This window comes from Oryctolagus cuniculus, chromosome 11 (genome assembly GCF_964237555.1).
Source record: "Oryctolagus cuniculus chromosome 11, mOryCun1.1, whole genome shotgun sequence".
In the NCBI taxonomy this organism is placed as follows: Eukaryota; Metazoa; Chordata; class Mammalia; order Lagomorpha; family Leporidae; genus Oryctolagus; species Oryctolagus cuniculus.
The window spans coordinates 120,791,225-120,813,221 of record NC_091442.1 but is presented as its reverse complement, the minus strand read 5'-3'; the positions used below and the strand labels follow the sequence as shown (position 1 = coordinate 120,813,221).

General features: G+C 52.4%; 2 protein-coding genes across 2 annotated transcripts in view; one reads left to right on the top strand and one right to left on the bottom strand.

Annotated features, from left to right (window-relative positions):
- The window catches only part of LOC138843211 (tetratricopeptide repeat protein 38-like), a 72,993-nt gene extending 51,017 nt beyond the window's left edge, over positions 1–21,976 (bottom strand). The window contains exons 1-2 of the mRNA XM_070053052.1: positions 21,839–21,976; positions 21,437–21,534 (exon numbers count right to left, since the gene is read on the bottom strand). The gene's annotated coding sequence lies outside the window, so the exon portion shown is untranslated. The remainder of the gene's footprint in view (positions 1–21,436; positions 21,535–21,838) is intronic.
- LOC100357197 (polycystin family receptor for egg jelly) lies at positions 1,453–9,161 on the top strand. The gene has a single exon (XM_051828137.2). It carries the CDS (start codon positions 1,516–1,518, stop codon positions 8,326–8,328), a length of 6,813 nt encoding a protein of 2,270 aa, XP_051684097.2. The 5' UTR covers positions 1,453–1,515; the 3' UTR covers positions 8,329–9,161.
- Positions 21,977–21,997: the final 21 nt, after the last annotated feature.

Below are 21,997 nucleotides of genomic sequence, written 5' to 3'. Positions count from 1 at the left end.
GGCCCAAGTCCTTGGGCCCTCTTGTACTGCTTTCCCAGGCCCTAGCAGAGAGCTGGATTGGAAGAGAAGCACCTGGGACTAGAACCGGAGCCCATATGGGATGCTGGCACTTTGGGCCAGGGCATTAACCTGCTGCGCCACAGTGCGAGCAACATAAATACAGTTTTTATTTTTATTGTTTGACAGGCATACAGCTTTTTAAAACATTTCTTTGGGCCAGTGTAGGGCTCACTTTAATCCTCCACCTGCGGCGCCGGCAGCCTGGGTTCTGATCCCGGTTGGGGCGCCAGATTCTGTCCCGGTTGCTCCTCTTCCAGGCCAGCTCTCTGCTGTGGCCCAGGAAGGCAGTGGAGGAAGGCCCAAGTGCTTGGGCCTTGCACCCACATGGGAGACCAGGAGAAGCAAATGACTCCTGGCTTTGGATCGGTGCAGTGTGCCAGCCATAGCAGCCATCTGGGGGGGTGAACCAACAGAAGGAAGACCTTTCTCTCTGTCTCTCTCTCTCACAGTCTAACTCTGCCTGTCAAAAACAAACAAACAAACAATTTCTTTGCATTGCTTTAAACTTAAAAAGTGTTAAACATTTCTGAAGAATTCAAATGTGCATTGTCCGTGAACTTCCTGAAACCCCTTCTTCCCAGCAAAGCTAGAACCAACATGAATGATGTGAGCCTTCACCCTTAGAGACCAGAAGAGGCCGAGCCCAGTAAACCCGAGTCTGGCCTCACAGCCCCTCTGATTTCCAGTTTCCTAACTGGTTTGCCCCGGTGAAACGAGTCTGTCAAAGACAGAACAAAGAGGGCCCTTCAGTAATGAGGCTTAATCTAGCTGGGAACCCTGCCTGAGCTAGAAAGCAAGTGTGGTCACGAAAGAGACGTGAAGACTTTGGCTGATTCCTCAGGAGCCCAGCAGGCCTGGTGCCAGGTGGCTGGAGCACCTGTGCCGCCCTCAGGCGTGTGGGCCCCGAGAGGGCGCTTCTTTCTGCCTGTGAGTCAGGGCCAAACGGCGGGAAAGGGACACAGGAAGCCGGAACGAGCTCCTCACACAGCAAACGCTGTTCTTAAAGGACCTCCTCCAGGCTTTCCAGGGGTACAAACCCCAGTCACGTCCTCTCCACAGCTTCCTGCGTCTGAAGAAGCACCCCCACCCCACCCCGCTGCTCTCCCTCTGCTGTTCCCTAAAAACTGCCTCCATCTTCATCTGCCTCCCACTTCCTGGGAACCCCGGGTTCACGCTCGGTGCGACGCTGGGAGCGGGAACCCGCGCAGGGGGCCTCTACTCATGGGTCCACACTCGGTGGGAACAGAGAGGTGGGGTCTCCCACCCGCTGGACCCACCAAGGCCCGGTCCCTTTGGCAGAGACCCCCGCTGCCGCGGGACCTCCGGCGACCCAGGCGCCTGCGCAGGCTCCTTGTTCCCAGGACGCCCTCCGCAACTGGGACCCCTGGGCCCCCGACCGCGCGAGCCCACGGCCGTTGGGCCACCCCGCGACCGTCGGCTCCCAAGGGCGGCGCCATGCGGGCTGGGCCAGCGGTCCTCCTCCTCAGCCTGGGCCTGGGCCTGGGCCTGGGCGGCCTGCCACCGGCTCCAGCTCCGGCTCCGCGCCAGTCCAGCACCGCCGGCCCCGGGTGGCCGGCCCCGCCATGCGGCCACTTCCACGGAGGCGCCCTCCGCGGACGCCACGCCCGCCTCAGCCTGCCACGCCTCCCGGCCCCGGGGGGCGGCGCCCTCCTGAGCCGCAGCCGCGGCCTCTGCTTCTCCGGTGCCCCGCGGCGCGCGGCCGCGCCTGGCTGGTACCGCCTCAGCGTGCGGGTCCGGCGCCGCACCCGTCGCTGCCTGCCGGGACTCGCGGCGCCGCCGCCCGTCGCCCTGCACCTGGCAGCACCCGGGGGCCGCCTGGCCCTGGCCTGGTTCCTGCTGCTGCCGCTGCCCCTGAGGCGCCCGCTGGGGCCCCTGGCCTGGACCTTCCAGCTGGGGCTGCTGGGGCCTGGGGACGCCCGCCCGGCCCGCCACGCCGCCCGGGCCCAGCGCTTAAAGCCTCGCTCGGTCCTGCCTGCGCTCCCGCGCGCCCACACCGGCTTTGTGGCGCAAACGCGGTATCCCACAGATGGGCCGGTGCCTGTTGTCTTGCAAGCCGTGAATTCGTCCAGCCAAGTCATAGTGCAGTCTTCCTGTCAGATGGAATTTTGCGTAATCTATCAGGTGAGGATCAACAGGGACGCAGGCGTTACTGCTGTGCGCTTGACCAGGAATGAAGGGGACACCCTCAATGCCACCATCAACATGCACTGTCCAGTCTTCCAAATCTTCACCCAAAGATGGCTGGTGTTCTCGGTGCCCGCGGTGGGCGATGTGCCCGACTGGAATCAGCCTTTGGATGTGCGTCATTTCCCGAAAGCAAACATCCCCACCATCATCCACATCACCCCTGCGTCCCTATCTTGGGGGGTGTACTTGTTTAATTTCTCAGTGACCATCCTAACACGGGATCCCACAGTTCCTCGGCTCTACGACTCGGACTCCATCTATGTCTGGATAGTGCGAAGCCCCCTGGTCGCAGTTATTGGTGGAGACGCCAACATCAAAGCTAATTATACAGATGAGGTGGTTCTGGATGGAAGCATGTCCTCTGACCCGGAAGAAAGCAACAAATTGCAGGGGCTCCGTTTTACCTGGTACTGTACCACAAATAAAAAGAACTACGATGGAGATCAGATACAAGTGGCAAGCAAGGACGTGTGTCACCCAGACCAGGCTGATCTGAGGTGGCCACAAGCTTCTAACCCTGTGCTAACACTTTCCCCAGGAACGCTTCAAGGGGGCCGTGAATATTTCTTCAGAATGGTGATACAGAAGGGTGGCCGAAGAGCATTTTCTGATAAAACGGTAAATGTGCTCCAAGGACCATCTCCTTTGGCACACATTTCATGTATTGAGAATTGTGGCAGCAATTTAATTGTATCAGATCGGTTTTCTTTGTACCTAAATTGCACGGACTGTGTAAGCAGTGACTTCTATAACTGGTCAATTGTGTCTGAGTCAGGAGCTGAGATGCCACTTGATTGGATGGGGCAAACTGTAACAGGGAGAAATGGTGCTTATTTGTCTGCAAAAGCTTTTGCCTTCAGTCATTGTTTGGAAGCAAATTACTGGGTTTCTGTGCAAGTAACCAGTTGGGGTGGGAAGACCCTGGAATTCAAGCATCCCATTATTCTTAACCATGGTCCTCAAACAGGAGAATGCACAGTGAAACCAGCTAAAGGAATTGCATTTGTTACTAAATTTGTTGTCCGGTGTAGCAATTTCACAGATAAGCACACCCCCCTTACATATAAAATGATAGTTTCTGATTTGGAAGGCATTGCAGAAATCAGTTCAGTAAAAGAGAACACCTTGGGGCCCATCTTGCACTTTGGGAGAGACTTTACCACACCCCCTTCCTTTCTCCCTGTTGGTGTGTCAGCTGATGGTTACAAACTGAGGATATTTGTTCAGGTTTATGACTCTCTAGGAGCTTTTTCTCAGGTGACTTTGGGCGCCACTGTAGAGCCTCCCACTAGTAAAAACTCATCCAAGATGGTGTTGGATCAGTTACTCAATTCTACCATGGGACCAAATTCATCGCTATCTGTTCTGCTTCGAGACCAGAAATTTTTATCCTCAGGTTACTTAATGCATGTAATGGGTTCTGTTTTGAATAGCATGAAAACTGAATCAACTCTCCAGGGTGACAAAGTCGGGCTCAGAGATCACCTTTTCAATCAGTCTTCTGTTCTTCCGGTGAGCACTTTGGAGGAAATCAACCAGGTAGTCGTGACTGTTACCAAATTAACCCAGAAAGCCTCTGAATTCACTCGAACTGCCCAGAAAAGTGCCACAGTGAGGATGTGGCAAGCAAATCAAGGCCTACAAGAGTATCGACGGAAAGATAAACACTTTCGCTGTGAACAAATAGAAATCATAGGCACTGGAATATTAACAAGTTTGTCTAATATCCTGAAACAGATTGCTCCTCACGAAGTGGTGGAAGATCCTTTCCACCTAGCAGAATCACTGGCAGACACCATACTGGCTTGTATGTTGCCAGGGAATAAAACAGCAATGAAGAGTGCCAGCATTAACATGTTTTTGGAGAAAGCTGAGAAGCAGAATGTGACCCAGGTCTTCAGAAACAAGAAAGACTGCCCAAACTGTTTTCAGGCAACACTCAATGGGAGCACAGTTCCTGGTCTGCCCGCAAAGGCTGTAGTTTCTACAATGTTTTGTGAGTTTGCAGACGACCCCTTTCCTTGGTTACATCATCCAGAAAAAATTTCAACCCAGGTGGTTGGTTTCAGAATGTATGGAGCTGCTGAAAATGGGGATGCGATAGAGATCACGCCCAGTGTGGTGGACGTGTACCTCAACAGGAAAAACTTGACTTTTGCAGCTTTTAATCTCACAGTGGGACCCGAGGAGGTCAGCGAGTCCTCGAAGAAGACAACAGGGGGGTTTAGCTTTGAAGTGGACCACAGAGAAGTTACGGAGGTGCTGGTCCACATTGTGACAGAAGTGACTGTGTTGTTCAAGGTGCTGGTGTACGCAGGCAGTCGGGTCACCCCCACTGGTCTGGTCACAACCTTCCTCGTGCCTTATGACATCCCTCCAATTGCCAACCAGAGTGACCAGTTTGACCCTGACTGTGCAGTTAAGGAGGCCCGTGTGATCTGCCTCCCAGCGTCCCTGCTGCAAGTCATAGCTCAGCATAGCCAGTCGCCCACATGTGCCATAATCATGATGCTGGAGGCACCTCGTTTCGTCCAGAAGCCCAATAACAAGCTTGTGAAAATTTTTCTTTTCAGTGCCCACTGCCTGGGTATGTACCAGATCCAGAGTGACTGGAGAGAAGATTACTGTAGCCTCGGTGAGGGGACCACCTGGCAGAGAGTGCACTGTGTCTGCAAGAAAATGGGGAGGACCAAGCGGCACCTGAGGATAAATGAGCTAGCCAAGACTGACTTGCATACCCACTACTTGACGTCCAATGTCACTGTGTTCCCTAATCCTGTGGATCTGTGGTTAAAGAACCTTAGCCTTAATTTTATTACTCTCATCACTGTGCTTTTCATTTTGCTCATATACATCATCCTAGCTTTCTGGGCCCTGCACAGGGATGAAATGGATGAATATCTTCGAGAGTATATAATAATTCTACCTGATAATGATCCTTATGACAAAATATGCTACCTGGTCACTGTTTTCACAGGAAGTCGATGGGGATCTGGGACCAGGTCCAATGTCTTTATTCAGCTTATTGGAACAGAGGGTGCCAGTAGTACACATTGTTTAAGCCACCCTAGTTTTACCACTCTGTACCGGGGAAGCATCAACACTTTCCTCCTAACAACTAAAAGTGACCTGGGGGACATCCATTCCATTCGTGTCTGGCACAACAATGAAGGCACATCGCCTAGCTGGTATTTAAGTCGAATCAAGGTGGAAAATCTATTCAGCAGACACATCTGGCTTTTCATGTGCAGGATCTGGCTTTCTGTTGACACCACTACGGACAGGACGTTTCAGGTTACCCCACCAGACCAGCCTCTGAGAAAAAGGGACTTCTTTCTGATAGATGTTTCTTATAGGCTAGGGAGAAACCACTTGTGGTTCTCTATTTTTGCTAGTGTTGTTTCTAAATCATTCAACAGGCTCCAAAGATTGTCCTGTTGTTTAGCATTGCTGCTAAGTGCTCTCTTCTGCAATATTATGTTCTTTAATCTAACAAAAGAGGAAGAAACAGTGTCAAATGAGTTGCGTTACTTCAGATCAATGTCCATAGGGATTATAAGTACCCTAATTACAGTCCCTTTGGTATTATTAATAACAATTCTGTTCATCAATTCTCAGAGGAAACATCAGGTGGATCTAGATAAGGTAGCTCCTCGCATGCATCCTGTTATGTCAGAAGAGAGTGCTTACTGGGATGATCGTTTGAACAAGTGGCATGCTCATGAGACTGCTGAGGAAGGCTCCAAGAAGCCTGTCAAGCTTGCATCCCACAAGAAGACCAAAACCCAGGCAGAGCCCACATCCAAGAGGAAGCCTGCACGGCCCAAGGCTTCTGCAAAGAAAACCTTGAAATCTGTATCCAGGCATGTGACAGAAGAAACCAAGGACACTAAGGTCCATCCAGCCAATAAAAACTTCAGTAACAAAAATGTAGCAGAAAATGAAGATGTTTATACCGGAGCAACTTCTTCCGAAGAAGAAGAACAACTTGAAAAAAAGCCGCAGATCGTACTGCCTCCGTGGTGCCTGTACATAGCATGGTTCTTGGTGTTTGCCACTTCCAGCATATCTGCCTTCTTTATCATCTTTTACGGACTGAATTATAGCTACAACAAGTCGATAGAATGGCTCTTTGCCTCTTTTTGTTCATTCCTTATGTCAGTTTTTGTGGAACAGCCATGTAAAATTATACTGGTGTCAGGCCTCCGAACAATGTGGCCGAAGTATTGTAAAAACATCCCGTGGTCCACCAAGTATCGTTACATTCAGTTGCTGCTCCCCAGCACAAGAATGAATCCAGATGAGAGGAAGAAGCTGCACGAGCACATCGTTAAAATCCAAGGGTCCAGGATGTACCAACCCCTGACAGAAGATGAAATCAGAATATTCCAAAGGAAGAAGAGGATCAAGAGGAGGGCCTTCCTGTTTCTGAGTTACATCCTCATCCACTTTATCTTCCTAGTCCTTCTGTTGCTGCTCATTGTCCTGCTGCGTCACACCGACAGCTTCTACTACAACCAGTTTATTCGTGATCGCTTCTCTGTGGACCTGGCTTCTGTGACGAAGCTGGAGGACATCTACAGGTGGCTCGAGAGCGTGCTGGTGCCTTTGTTCCACAATGACCAGAATCCAACATTTCTCCTTGACAGCTCATCCAAAATCCTAGGCCTTCCACTCATGAGGCAAGTGAGAGCAAAATCCGGTGAGAAGATGTGCCTGCCTACCGCAAACTTCGTGCAGAACAGCAACATAAAAGAAATCCGTTGTCGTCCCCAATATGGCGTTGACCCAGAAGACACAAAAAACTATTCTAGCTTTTGGAATGAAGTGACCAAGCGGCAGACAGGCAAGAACACCACCGGGTTTACTTACAAGCCGCAGGGAAAGCGATGGGTGTACTATTCCTATGGGCTGTTACATACCTATGGAGGAGGGGGCTATGTGTTCTATTTTTTTCCATCAGAGCAGCTGTTTAATTCCACAGTGAGGCTCAGAGAACTCCAAGGAAGCAGTTGGCTTGATGAGAAGACATGGGCTGTGGTTTTGGAACTAACGACTTTTAATCCCGACGTGAACCTGTTCTGTAGCATTTCTGTCCTGTTTGAGGTCTCTCAGTTAGGAGTCGTCAACACGAGCATATCTATGCACTCGTTCTCACTTGCTGATTTTGACCGGAAAACTTCAACAGAAATTTACTTGTATGTGGCCATTCTCATTTTTTTCATAGCCTACATTATTGGCGAATTCTACGTCATTATACAAGAAAGAGCCTCCTACGTGCAAAGTGTGTACAATCTACTCAACTTGGCTTTAAAATGCATATTTACTGTGTTGATTGTGCTGTTTCTCAGGAAGCATTTCTTGGCCACAGCTGTGACTCAGTTCTACTTGTCAAACCCCAAAGACTTCATTCCCTTTCATGCGGTTTCTCAAGTAGATCACACTATGAGGATAACTTTGGCTTTCCTGTTATTTCTGACAATTTTGAAGACCCTCAGATATTCCAGAGCCTTCTATGATGTACGCCTGGCTCAGAAGGCCATCCAGATCGCACTTCCCGGCATCTGCCTTGTAGCACTTTTGGTGTCCATTTATTTCTTTGTATACATGGTTCTTGGTTACCTCGTATTTGGTCAGCACGAATGGAATTACAGCCACTTGATTCACGCCACTCAGACGATATTCTCCTACTGCATCTCAGCTTTTCAAAACACTGAGTTTTCCCATAACAGGGTTCTTGGGGTCCTGTTCCTCTCATCTTTCATGCTGGTGATCATCTGCATCTTGATCAAGTTATTCCAGGCAGTGATCCTGTCTGCTTATGAGGAAATGAAGCAGCCAGTATATGAGGAACCATCAGACGAAGTGGAAGCTATGACCTACCTGTGTCACAGGCTGAGGACTATGTGTGGCTTAATGACCCCCAAATCAACGGCCAAAGATGAGCCTGAGTTCTTCACTGACATGCTATATGGACAGCCTGAGAAGAAGAGCCGGCAGTACCTGGGGCTGAAGACCAGAAACATCAATGGGAAGAAGAGGGTATATCTCGTGGTTTGAATGATGGAAGTTGCAAGAGGCACCAACAAAGACTTTCTCTCCAAATCCTGAGCTTGTTCGTTCCAGTAGTTTAAGGAATATTTATTTGCCTGCTCATGCTCTTGACCTACCTCCTTAAATCTGCATCCCTCGTATAACTAGAGGAATCCCCACACCTGGCCTTTGCTTAATGGAACATGAAGCAGGATGTGGTTAACATCAGGGGAGAGAGGAAGAACACTCATGGGAGAGTGTTCTAGGCTACTGCAAGTTAAAGTAAACCCAGAGCTATGGTTCTTGTTAAACAAAAATTTTTATGGGTTCATATTGAGATGTACTAAATGTTGTATATATAGTGGGTTTTGTGCATTAGGTTGTTTGGAAAATGTGGTTGATCATTTAAGAGATAAAAGGGTTAGCTGCTGTTTTATTTTCACTCAGATGCATGTTCCTTTATGTTGATGTTATTTCAAAGTTTATTGGAATTAAAGATGAGATTTCTTCTGTGAGACTTGCAGTGATTCTGCATGAGGTACAGTGCACACATGCCTCCTGTATGCAGAGCTGGTACAGAAAGGAGACAATCAAGTCCCCAAACAATGGATAGCTGCTCTTTGCCCCAGGGGTACCAGTCATCCTGTGTGGCACTGGATTGGCCATGGCAGGCCTGGTTGCATAGCACAGAACACTTCCCATTCTTCCTTTCATAGAACCCAGGCAGCCTCTCATCTTCACTGCAGTTAGCAGCTGTCAGGTCCCATTAGGATGTCCTCACGGCTCTGTGGGGAGGTCACGGAGTGACCTGGTCCCTGATGGCCCATGGGTTCTCCATTATACAGCACCTTTCTGTAACAAGACTTCTGCACAGATGGAGAAAAAGAGTAAACTTGGGGCCAAAGGATTACACAGAACAAATGGGTCAAAAGTCAAGTGCAGGCACAGCTAAACAGGCCTGCCTTTGGGCTGCTACTGACAGGGAGGCAGACTCCTGTGTTCAGTGGCTGGGTGTGCCCTGGCACTCTCCCCTACTTCAGCATCACCTATATTCTCTGACCCTCTACAAGGGCATAAATTTGCTCAAGGTTACAACAGTTGGCTTCCCTTCCCAGGAAGGAAGCACGAAGTGTTGGGGAGAAGAGTTCCCACCTAGGAGGCCAGCTACCATGTTGATGGGGAGCTGTGTAGCACTTGAGAGTTCCTGAAGAGGAAGGGAGGCTCAGGTCATCAACACGCACCCACGTGGGCAGTTGCAGCCAGAGAGGCTCCAGGGAACTGCTGAGGCCCAGGGAATGGGAGAAGCCAGGAAGGGGACCAGGACAAGCTCTGATGACTGTCCAGAGAAAACCGGGGTACCAGCTGAGAGTCTACCTGAGTGAGTCTGGACTTTCAACTTCTTGGTGAAATGGAAATATGGCCAAGTTAACAAGATTTTTCCTATGCACATGGGAAACCATGTCTTCTAACCTGAGAAAGCAGAGCTATCTCTCCTCCAAAGCCTCAGTGGACAGAGAACTGGCATTTTCCCACCTCAAACTCCTGATATTGTGGAGACTTATCAAAGAGTTTCCCACCTCAAACTCTTGATATCGTGCATTTTTAATGTCTGCTTCAGGAATTTCAGTTACCACTAAAAACTAATGTCTTTAGACCCCAGTGTTATGGGCAGCAAAATGGGTACCATGAGCTTACTCTCCTACAGTAACTCCCCACTCCCACCCCCTGCTACTATTAGCAATTCTGTTATTTCAGATTTAACCTGCCGTCTATTCTTTTCAATGTGGATCTGCAGTGGTCAGATAATTGTCTCTACTGAATTTATTAATGGCCCCTGCAGTTGCAAGGCAGACTTCTCTGCAGCGGAAAACAAGCCTTAGCCCATTTGGATGGGAGCACAAGGCACAGGTGAAAACCCATTGCTGCTGGGCTGAGGGTCTCCAGCTGGTCAGAGTAGGCAAACTGGCAAAGCTGGGACCACTGGCCTCAGCATCTGAAGCCCAGCCCTACAGGTGCAAGAATGTGGGTTGCTCTGCAGCTCTCAGCACTGGGGTATAGATGGAGGCTGGTGTGCGTATAACCAGGGCCTAGGCTCAGGTGAAAGGTGGCTGGAGGGCAGTCCACTGCGGGTGGATTGAGGCATTCCCAGGCTGAGTTGAGGCTTTGTAGGTGGACGGTGGGTGACAGGTCCTGAGGGGATGCAGCTTCATTAAGGTCCCAGGAGAGGATAGGGCTTGCCTTTTTTTTTTTTATTTGACAGGTAGAGTTACAGATAGAGAGAGGCAGAGAGAATGGTCTTCCTTCCATTGGTTCACCCCCCAAATGGATGCCACGGCCAACGCTGCGCCGATCCAAAGCCAGGAGTCAGGCGCTTGCTAGGACAGGTCTTGTTTTAACCCACCTTGTGCTAATGGAGGAGACAGGGAGCAGGTGCACTTCAGCACCAGGGCCAGCTCTACTGACATGTGGGTCAGGACCCCTGAGCAACCTTGCTCCATAGAGCTTAGTGGAAAACGGAAGGAAGGTAGAGCCTAGGACAGGCCAGAATAGTAGGCCAGGTCCGCCTGCACCTGTCCCCAGACGGGCACAGACGGAACAGCCACTAGCTATAACCCAAGCACCCAGGCTGTCCCAGCACAAGGTTACATCCTGAGTGGGACCATGATAACTGAAAGGAGGCAACTCGTGAGTACGTCAATGGTGAAGTCTGGTTGGAGTCTGGCTCATGAAGTCCCGGGTCTGGGAATTGAGGGGTGGGGGCCCACAAGCCCCTTGGGGAACAGAGCTGTGTGGTAAAGGGGAGGTGAGTGGGAGCAGTGGCAGGGGCAAGAGTTTTCCTGGGGGCCTGTTGCCTTATGGGGATCTGTGGTCCTCATGGCCTCTGGGGATCAGGAGCCTGGTGACGCCACTGGAAAGGCCTGGTGCAATGGACTGTGGGGCCTGCGAAGACGGGGTGCCGGGAGGGGACAGCACGTGCCTGGGGTATGGCTGCCCCCTGCCCCATCCTGGGACTGCACCTGCAGGCCGAGTAACTTCCCCAGAGGCCTCAGTGAAGGTGGTGTCCATGCACACCCAGAATGGGATTTCAGTGTTTTTAGTAGTTGCCCAGGCCGGCGCCGTGGCTCACTAGGCTAATCCTCAGCCTGTGGCACCGGCACCCCAAGTTCTAGTCCTGGTTGGGGCGCCAGATTCGGTCCCGGTTGCTCCTCTTCCAGTCCAGCTCTCTGCTGTGGCCCGGGAAGGCAGTGGAGGATGGCCCAGATCCTTGGGCCCTGCACCCGATGGGAGACCAGGAGGAAGCATCTGGCTCCTGGCTTTGGATCGGCACAGTGCGCTGGCTGCAACATGCCGGCTGTAGCGGCCACCTGGGGGGTGAACCAACAGAAAAAGGAAGACCTTTCTCTCTGTCTCTCTCACTAACTCTGCCTGTCAAAAAAAAAAAAAAAACAAAAAAACAAAAACAAAAGATTCTGTAGGTACAGAATTAAAAAAAAAAAAAAAAAAAAAGAAGAAGTCATCTGTGGGGAGCAGCCCGGAATGGACTGAGTTACTAGAATTAAGACTTATTCTATGCATCTGCTCTCCCACAATATGGCGCTGGGAGAGAAGTAAACAGCTTCCGCACAGCTGCCTCCAGTTCAACCAATAAACTGTAGGACTTGCTCCTGATTGGAGAGCAGCGTACTCGGTGTGTGGGCAGCCGAGTTGGGATTGGCGGAGGAGAACTATAAAGGAGGAGAGAGACGGCATGCACCAGGAACATCTAAGGGGAACATCTAAGGGGAACACCTGTGCAGCCCCCGAGAAAGCCGGCCGGCGGTGTGCCGCTCCCCTGCGGAAGTGGGGAATGTGGGCAGGGGGAACTGCCCTTCCACGGAGGTGGAAGGGATAGTAGCCAACCCGGGAAGAACCAGCAGCAAACCCGGGGAGGGCCGAGCAGATGAAAGAACAGCGCAGGGTCCAGTGTCGTTCCTCCACGAAGACGGGGAGCGACATAATGGTGCCGTGACTCGGATATGAAGCCTAGGCAGGGTTTAGTGTCGTTCCTCCATGAAGAGGGGGAGTGACATAATGGTGCCGTGACTCGGATAGGAAACCTAGGACGGATAGGAAACTTAAGAGGGAAGAAACGGGAAGAACTGGGAAAATACCGGAGAGAGAGACTAGCAGACAGCCTAGGGAAAAGCCGGACGAAAGAGGTGCCGGAGGAAGCTATTGAAAGCCTAGGCATAGACTCAGATACGGACTACGGGAGGAAGCTGGGAGAAATCTCTAAGGTCGAAAGCGAAAGTGAAAGCTAGAACAAACAGACTCAGATACGGACTGTGGGGAGAAGCCAGGAGAAATGAGGGAGGAGTATTGTTGGAAGAAAGCTTGGGGAAACATACCGGGTAGAGAAAAATGTTAGGGAAATTGTAGCCGCGGGGGGCAGGCCGAGGCGGAAACGTAAGCCACTTTGGGATTCTCAAGTTAGCCCGGGAATAGGGGGCGAAAAGTTGAAACCAGAAGCAGAAACGTAAGCCAGATTGGGATCTGTCTGATTAGCCCGGGGAGCAAAGGACGGGAAGCCAGATCGTGGGGCGGAGACGTGAGCTGGGTTGAATTCGCCAGGCTAGCCAGGGAACTTGGATTGAATGTTAGTGGTGGAGACGTGAGCTGACGCTGTGTGACTCGCGGAGGCTGCCGTGCGCAGAGAGAGCGTGCGGGGCACAAGTAGATAGGGAACGCTGGGCTAAGTGCGAGACCGCGGAGTTTGCGCGCAAAGCCGAGCCGCGCAGATGAGAGAGGCGCGGGCTGAAGCGGCTCAGAGCCGGCGAGGCGCTGAGAAGCAGCCTCGGGGCGGAGCCTGCCGGCAGGGCGAGGCGCCAGGAAGCCGCAGGGATAAGAGAAACAGAAGTTTAGAAGTAAAATGAGAGAAATAGGAATGCTGGAAGATAGAAGTAAAATGGGAGAAATAGGAATGCCCGGAGATAGAGAAATAGAGAAAAATAAGGCCTCCCCTCAACATGGCAATGAGAAAGCTTGGATTCGGTCTGCCCGATTAGTGAGGCGATGAGCACCTGCGGCGGCTAGCAGCTTATGCGCCGCAGGTCACCGAAGACAGGCACGAATTAACATCAATAAGGCCTCCCCACAACACTGCAATGTGAGAGCTTGGATTCAGTCTGCCTGATTAAGTGAGGCGATGAGCACCTGCGGGCGGCTAGCAGCTTATGCGCCGCAGGTCACCGAAGACAGGCACGAATTAACATCAGTAAGGCCTCCCCACAATACAACAATTAGGAGGCTTGGATTCGGTCTGCCTGATTAAGGCGGTAAGCACCAGCAAGCGGCTCGACCAGAGTGTGAGCCGCAGGTCACCGAACACAGGCACGCATCAGCGCCTAAAAACCTCCTCACAACATGGCGAAGAGAGGACCCGGATTCGGTTTGCCTGATTGATAGGACTTGTAAGAACCTGTGGCAACTCTAGCAAGCAGAGCAGAGTGTGTGCCACGGGACACCGAAGACAGGCGCGTATCAACGCCAAAAAATAAAAAGAAAGGGGGATCTGTGGGGAGCAGCCCGGAATGGACTGAGTTACTAGAATTAAGACTTATTCTATGCATCTGCTCTCCCACAATATGGCGCTGGGAGAGAAGTAAACAGCTTCCGCACAGCTGCCTCCAGTTCAACCAATAAACTGTAGGACTTGCTCCTGATTGGAGAGCAGCGTACTCGGTGTGTGGGCAGCCGAGTTGGGATTGGCGGAGGAGGACTATAAAGGAGGAGAGAGACAGCATGCACCAGGAACATCTAAGGGGAACATCTAAGGGGAACACCTGTGCAGCCCCCGAGAAAGCCGGCCGGCGGTGTGCCGCTCCCCTGCGGAAGTGGGGAATGTGGGCAGGGGGAACTGCCCTTCCACGGAGGTGGAAGGGATAGTAGCCAACCCGGGAAGAACCAGCAGCAAACCCGGGGAGGGCCGAGCAGATGAAAGAACAGCGCAGGGTCCAGTGTCGTTCCTCCACGAAGAGGGGGAGCGACAGTCATCCATAGCCTGACTTCCAGGGTGGGCACAAGACGCCTTCCAGCACCCTCCACTTCCCAAAGGGAGGTTCAGGGCCCACCCAGTGAAGTTGTGCATGGTAAAGGCTTTTGAGAGGAACAAAGAGGGCAGGGCAGGGAAGGAATGGGGTAGTCTGCGAAACCATAGCCTTGCTTGAACCCATCTGATGGCTGAGGCACGGAGTGACCACTTAGGCAGAAATCTAGGGAGACAGACACCTTGTAAACACCATGGTGAGAGGTGCAGAGGGCGGGGGTGTGTGAGCAGGAAGTGTTCAGGCAAAAGTCATAATGAAATGCTGGTACCACATATACGTGGGGGCCTACGGGGAGGATGCGGCCTAGAGCAGGAGGTGGCTGCCCTTCCACTATGTCTGCTGCATCCTTCTCCCCAGGGGAAAATACCACAAGCGACTGAGCAGGTGGTCAGGGAATCCTGGCACCCTCTGGGCATAGGAGGAATCACTGTAGCTGGGGACAGAGAAAGAACCCAGATGAGAGGCAGGACCTGGGCAGAGATAATAGCACCGGGGGTCTCCTGTAACTGGGGCTAGGGTAGGATTCTCGAGGAAGCTTGATACTGTCACTGGACTGGGACAACAAGGGACGCACAAGCAGACAACGAGTCGCTAGCAGCTGCAACCCAGTCCTCAAGCTGAGGTGGGAGCAGAGACTGAGCAGCACCCTCTGGTCACACAGGTAGTGCTAGTGCAGATGGAAGCCAGCCGTGCCCTGAGGCTGACCCTCCTTTGCACTTGGATTGATCCTGTGCCCTCAGCCAGCAAGCCCAGACAGGCACGCCCTTCTGAGCTTCCACTGTGTTTTGAAGGATGCGCAGCTTTCAGCTCATACGGAGCCACACAAAAAGAAAAAGCTCCATCAAGAAGATCAGAACACCAGAAACCCTGTGACCCACACTGGAACTATCTGACAGGCAGTTTGATACAAGCGTGATTGATAAATGACAACCCCTAGATGAAAACATACAGCATGCATAAGCCGATGGGAATTTCAGCAGAGAAGGAAACCTGTCAGTGGAAATGCTAGTAATAAAAAATACAGAGAAACAGAATGCCTTGAAAAGACACACCGGTTGATTTGACAAGCGGGTGGTGGTGGGGGAGAAATGAACTTGAAGATAGCGCATTAGGAATTACAAGTAAAGCACAAAGAGAAAAGAGTGTAAAAACAATAAGCCCATACAGAGCACTCAAGAATGTGGAGCCATGCCAAATGGGGCAACAGGTTTGCCATTGGAATTTCAATAGAAGAGAAAAAATATTGAAATTTTCCTAATGAATGAAAGATACTGAAGTATCAAGGTGTGTTTAATGGCCTACCACCTAATCTTCTGTTGAGTATGTCACATGTACTTAACTATAACGTGTGACCAAGAAACCTTTCTTGCTTGCTCCGACCTGAGTTTTCTTGTCTGCAGGAGGGGCCTGGCTCTGTGTCAGTGAGAAGTCAGCAGGCTGGGTGCGCTTCAAGGTGTGGGTGGTGGCCTTTCTGAAGGTGACGGGCTGTGTCTCTGGCCCTTGCAGATGGCGGGTGAGGCAGAACACCATGCCCTAGGTGTGTTTGAGTGCCAGCTGTGTGCCTTGACAGCTCCATCTCCCTATAGCTACAGGGGCCAGAAGCCTCCCAACACCCAGTCTGTTGTGTGAATACATGCTGTGTGGGCTACTCCCCTGGATGGCCCTGTGCAGAACTGGTTGGTGGCCCCTGTGAGTCGGACTCCTGGCTGGAGGTTGGTGCTCTAGGCCCATCGCTACCCAGGCTCTGGAATATTCAGGCATGACCTAGGAGGCACCAAAATGGTTTCAGTGCCATCTGACTCTTCCAGAATCCCAGCCTCTATTTATCCCATGCAGACCAGAATTTGGCACTTGCTCCATTCGGGGCCCTCAAGCACAGTGGCACAGGCTGGGGCAGCCCAGCTGCAGGGCACAGGGAACACGGTGCCACGGCCTCATTTGGTGACGCTGCAGGTGGAAAGCCCGTGTCTGGCTGTCTTCATGCTGCTGGGAATGAGTCCTGAGGACCAGCTCCCACCATTCTGCCCAGAGCATCTTGGCCTCCAGCTTATCCTTCATCCAATGTTCAACTGTAGACAAGCTGGGTTTTCAGGTGGGACACAGTGGCAGGGGACCAGGTGCCATCGGGCTGTGGCCATCATGTGGAACCTGTCAGTCTCATTTGATATGCAGCTTGAGGATCCTTTCTTAGGTTGTTGGGGAGGGCTTGGGGTCCCAGCATGAACCCTGGCCGGTGCATCAGGAGAGGGTCAGGGGTCAGGGGCAGAGGCAGCCATTCTCTTGGCTCACAGTGGAGCCCCTGCTGGGTGCAGACTGATGGCAGTTGCCACATGGCAAGTCATGCTCCTGTAGCAAGGTGGCACCACCCTGCTGCACAGGCCCAGGAAGGCCAGCATTGCTGCTCACACTGGGTTTGTTCCAGCCCAGGCAGGCCCCCTCTGACAGCCTGTGTTTTGTCTAAAGTCTCTTAGAGGAGAGCTATGAAACGAAGGATGCCTGCTCCCCAGACTGCTGAGGCAGCCATGTCGGTACACACCAGGGCCAGGACAAGCAGGGGTAAGTTCCAGGTCACTTAGCATCGCCCATCAAATACGGACTTGTGACCTTGAGCGTCTCCACCCTTGGGATGTTGCGTGCAGCAGCTCGTTGCCTTGGGGTCTTAGGGGGACCATGGGAGATACGCATCAGAACAAGCAGGAAGTTCCATTCTGTGCTTGTAAGGTGTCCAGAGACCCTGCAGTGGGCTCTTGTGTATGTGCAAAGTCCTCTACCCCACTGTGCGTTCATTCTGTGTGTATGGCAATGCACCTTGTAGGAAGGGTTTGGGAGCTCATACACACATCCTGCCTCATGGCCCTGTGCCCTGAACACACCCCCTGCCCCTCATCCCCGTCCCCTGAAGACACACATGCCCCATGTCCTCCACAAACACACCCTGCCCTGTGTCCCCATGCACTATAAAGACACACCCTGCCCCGCGTCCCCATGGCCTACACAAAAAAAACCCAGCCCACTTGCCATTTGCCCAAAAGACACACACACTGCTCTATGTACCCATGCCCTACACACACTTTTTCCAATGTCTCTGTGCTCTAAACACACAGAGCCTGTTCCGTGTTCCCCTCTGCAACACACACACAGAACTTTGAGGAGTGACAGAGGGGGAGCTGGTCTGGGGGCAGATAACTTAGCAATACCTCCCCTAAATTATTTTGAAATCAAGTCTAGCTGTGCTACATGCACAAAGCCTGACTCTGGCATTCCAGCCTCAGACATAAGGAGTCATTTGGCTGGGAGAGGGGCCTACAGTGGGCCAAAGGAATTTCCAGTCCCTTGCTGGGCATTTTACATCCTCCTAAACCTAACAAGCACACAGAAGGTCATTCCCATTTGGCTGTCACCCAGGAACTGGACTATAAAAACAGAACAACTTTGATCATCTGCGCTGCCCACCCTGCCTACGCTGCCTCCTGCAAGCACGCTAGAGGCTGACATCCATCTTCTCTTAGCATCACCCCAGTCTTCCAGTTGGCTGAAGGCCACCATAGGCAAACAGTCAACTGCCACTGCCCAGCTGGATGCTAGGAGGGAAGCAAGGTAAGGCAGTCACCGCCAGGGAGGAAGACCAGCGGCTCTCCCAGAGACAAGGTGCGGAAGAGGTTGCTCATTACAGAAAACAAAATCCCCAGCGGGTGGACTGTCCAGCATTGCCACAGACAAAAAGAAGGATTCCAACCAGAATGGACAGAAGCCATCCTTCATCGGCACACGCCTGCCCAGCTCCCCCGCTGTCACTGCATCCGCCACTTCCCAGGTCTTCCCCGCCAGGGCTCTGCCCACACAGCCTCCCTGGATAGGCCCGAGGGGCGAGCAGTGTCTTGCTCCTGGGCCATGTTCAGGTGTACGGTTTTGTCTACCTTCTCGGTGGCCGAGTGGAGGCTCTTTCCTCTGACAGACGATGATGCTCGAGGCAGCTGCAGTTTGCTGGGGACCCTTTTCTGTGCCACTGCCTGGTTGGGAGGGTGGGCAGCACCAGGCTGCCCTGACCAAGGACGAGATGAGTGCAATGGCCCCTGTGACTGGATGGGGCCGACCTGGGCAGCAGAGCTGGGCAGGGTCAGACGCGGGGCCTCGAACATGGAGGGCTGGACGTCCAAGAGCAGCGACCCCACTAAGGGGCTGTCGGACAGGTAGTAAGTCTCCCTTTTAAGTGACTTGGGACTCTTCTCCTTTTCCTGTTCTTTCTCAAAGAGGCTCACTTTTAATTGTGACTCCTGTAGGAATCTTTCCACACCCAGGCTCCCGGCGTCCTGGGGCTTGGCCGCGAGGACTGCCCTGCTCCTGCTGCTGCTCTCTATCTGCAAGGCCAGCAAGCGCGCTTCCTTGTAGACCTCCACGAACTTCTCCCCGGCCAGGGGGGCTCCATGCAAAGGGGCCTCCAGATGCTGGCAGAGGAGGTGGGCCTGGACTTGCCTTGTTGAGTTCTAGGCTGGCAGCAATACATCTTTCTTTATGCCCGACAGGCCCAAAAAACACTTCATCGTCTTCATTTGCACTATTTTTTGAAAAAAATGATCAATATTAATACCAGTGGAATTTAAATGAAAGACTTAACTGAATGTGTTTATGCCCCAAGGCCAGGGAAGAAAACTCCGTTGTTTACCTTGAAGCAGACAATGAGATCGAATTCAATATTTAGATCAGCTGAGTTGGGCACTGTGGTATATAGTAGGCTAAGCCTCCCCCTGTGTCACGGGAATCTCATATTGGCACTGGTTCATGTCCCGGCTACTCCTCTTCCAATCCCGCTCTCTGCAGATGACCTCTGAAAGCGGTGGATGATAGCCCAGGTACTTTTGTCCTTGCATCCACATTGGGAGCCCAGAAGAAGCTCCTGGCTCTTGACTTCAGATTTGCTCAGCTCGGGCATTTGTGGTCATTTGGGGAGTGAACCAGCAGATGGAAAATCTCTGTCTCTGTCTCTCTGCCTGTAACTCTGACTCTCAAGTAAGTCTTTGGAAAATAATTTTTTCCAAAATCACCCCAAAGAATAATGCCTGGGGTGGAAAGTGCACTGTTATTTTAGGGCTGACAAAGAGAAAAATATTACCAGGCCCTATACCTCTCCAAGCTACTACAAAATTTCACCTAAAAGCATACACTGTCATCATGTACATTTAGTAATATCTTACATGGAGCTCTACATTACATTACTGTAAGGTTAGAAATGACTCAGGGTTTGGGTTTTCAAAACAGGTAAGGCAAAACAGAGGCAGCCTCATCAGAGACAAGTGCTTTATTGAAGCAGATAGTGGTGAGTCTATTCTTGTGAAGAGACAACACAGGGCACCTAACAAGAAATGTGCAAGATGCAGATGAAGAAAACTTTACAGGCCACATCAAATAGAGAGAGAACAAAGAATAACCTAAAAACCATATTGATATAAACTTCATAACTCATGGAAGAAGAAATAATGTTTGATACCTCATTAACTTATCGGAAGAAATTACAATGTAGACTCAATTTTAGAGAGAAAAATGAAATCCTAAAGGAACAAGAAAAAAATCAGAAATGGCTTTGGAACTTGAGGGTGAGGCGATCTAACCAGGACATGGGGAGGCAGCCGACATCGTGGACAGCCTGGCTTGCTCAAGCACAGTTACTCTGCGAGGACACCCAAGAGGCTGATGACATCGCTGGCTCTTGCAGGAGCAGTCAGAAGGGTAGAGGTGAGAGACATTTCACTTCTCATACACCTGAATTGGGGAAGTCAATGCTTTCCTCACTTCCGGAAACTTCCAACTGTCTGGTGTAGAAAAATGAATCACGGACCAGGAGCAAAAGCATCAATCTTGTACTTGAAGAGCCAAAGGGACTCCATTTTAAAACAACAATAAAAAAAAAAAAAAAAAACAAAAAAAAAAAACACAGCCTCCGTTTCCCATAGCAGATCCGAATCCTTGTAAAGCAGGCATTCAGGCATTCTGGAGATATCAAAGCTCACCAGGGACAGCTAGCTCAGCGGACCAAGGACAGCACAGTAGATTGCTAAACAAAGTAACTCCCTGTATTCAAAGCTCCTGTGCTGTAAGCCCACCGCTGGAACTCCCTGTACCCAAAGATTCCATGCTGTAAACCCCACTGATGTAACTCTTTTTTTTCCTGCTGATGTAGCCCTTTTTTCCTTTGAAAACTCTCCCGAACAAAAACTGGGGCCTCACTACTTCCTCCGCTGTGCCGGTTGGTTGGATGGGGTCACTGTCGCGGCTTGTACTCCTAAATAAACCTTGCTTTTTGCAGTTGGTGTGATCCACTCTCTGGGGTCTCTGCGGGGATCTAACGATCTGGGCACAACAGTACTCAGGGTTCCGAGACTGACTGTGAGTGGCACTGGGCTGTCTGTTCCTTCTGCACCAGGTGCCAGGCAGAGTCCAGGTCCGTGGTAGCTGCCCTCAGGATGGCACTAGGCAGGGCGGTGAGAGCCTAACCTGCAGGTGGACACACCTCCAAGAAAATAAATCGTGCTTGCACTGAACATGTGCAGACTCATCCTTGTTACTAGTCCCTAGACCATACAGGGTGATAACTATGCTTGTCACGTGACTTACAGTGCTCACGAGGATGTACACGCATGATAGGCAAGTGCCACGTCCTATCACACGGGGCTCGGAGCATCTGTGGATTGTGTGCCCGCGGCTGGGGGAGGCGGCGTGTGTCCTGGCATCCATCCCCCAGACACTGAGGAGACTCACTTTCTGTGGTTGCACCGTCCTCTTGATAAGCAAACCAGACAAGGGCACGGCAGGGAAACACAGTTACAGCCAGGCTCGCCCGCCCGCCCGCCTGCCCACTCACACACGCAGTCCCCAGGATCCTACACAAGACATAGAAACACACCAGTGACAGCCAAAAAGAAACCCTCGGGGCGTGCGTGCGTGCGTGCAAGCACCCTCCAGGACACAGGTGCGCGGGGCCAGGGTGCAGGGCACTGAGGGCAGAAGCGGACAAGCTGCCGCCCGGAACGGCGCGCGGCACACCCGGGCCCTACCTTCCTCCTCAGGGACGTCCATCTGCGCTTCGCCCGCCGGCCAGAGCGAGACAGGGCGCCGCCGTGCCCTGGGTCCCCGGACGCGGCTGAGGCGGTCCCTGCGGGGAGGAAGGGCCGGGTGAGCCGGTGCGGGAGCCGCGGGCGGCGCCGAGGCCGCCTGGGCCGAGCGCACCCCGGGGCCGCCGCGGGCCCGAGCGCCGCCAGGCCCGGAGCTGAGGGAGCAGCGGGCCGCCCCGGCGAGGCGACGGCGCGGATGAGGGGACGCGGCGCTCAGGCTGGGGCCGGCAGCTGGGCTCTGCCGGGCAGCGAGGGCCCCGGCGCAGGCCAGGCCGGGCCCCGGGGGCGCGAGGCCGCGTTCCGCACGGATAATCGCGTCCGCGCCGCGCCGGGCCCAGCGCTCACCTCAGCGCCGCTCGCCTCAGCCCGAGCGGCCAACGGCGACCAGGCCCGGACACCCGCCGAGCATTTAAATGAAGCGGCCCGCAGCGTCGATGCCGATTGGTCTGTCTCCAAAGGGTGTGCCCGCCCCGATGCTTCCTGGGGACTGTAGTCGGAGCGCCA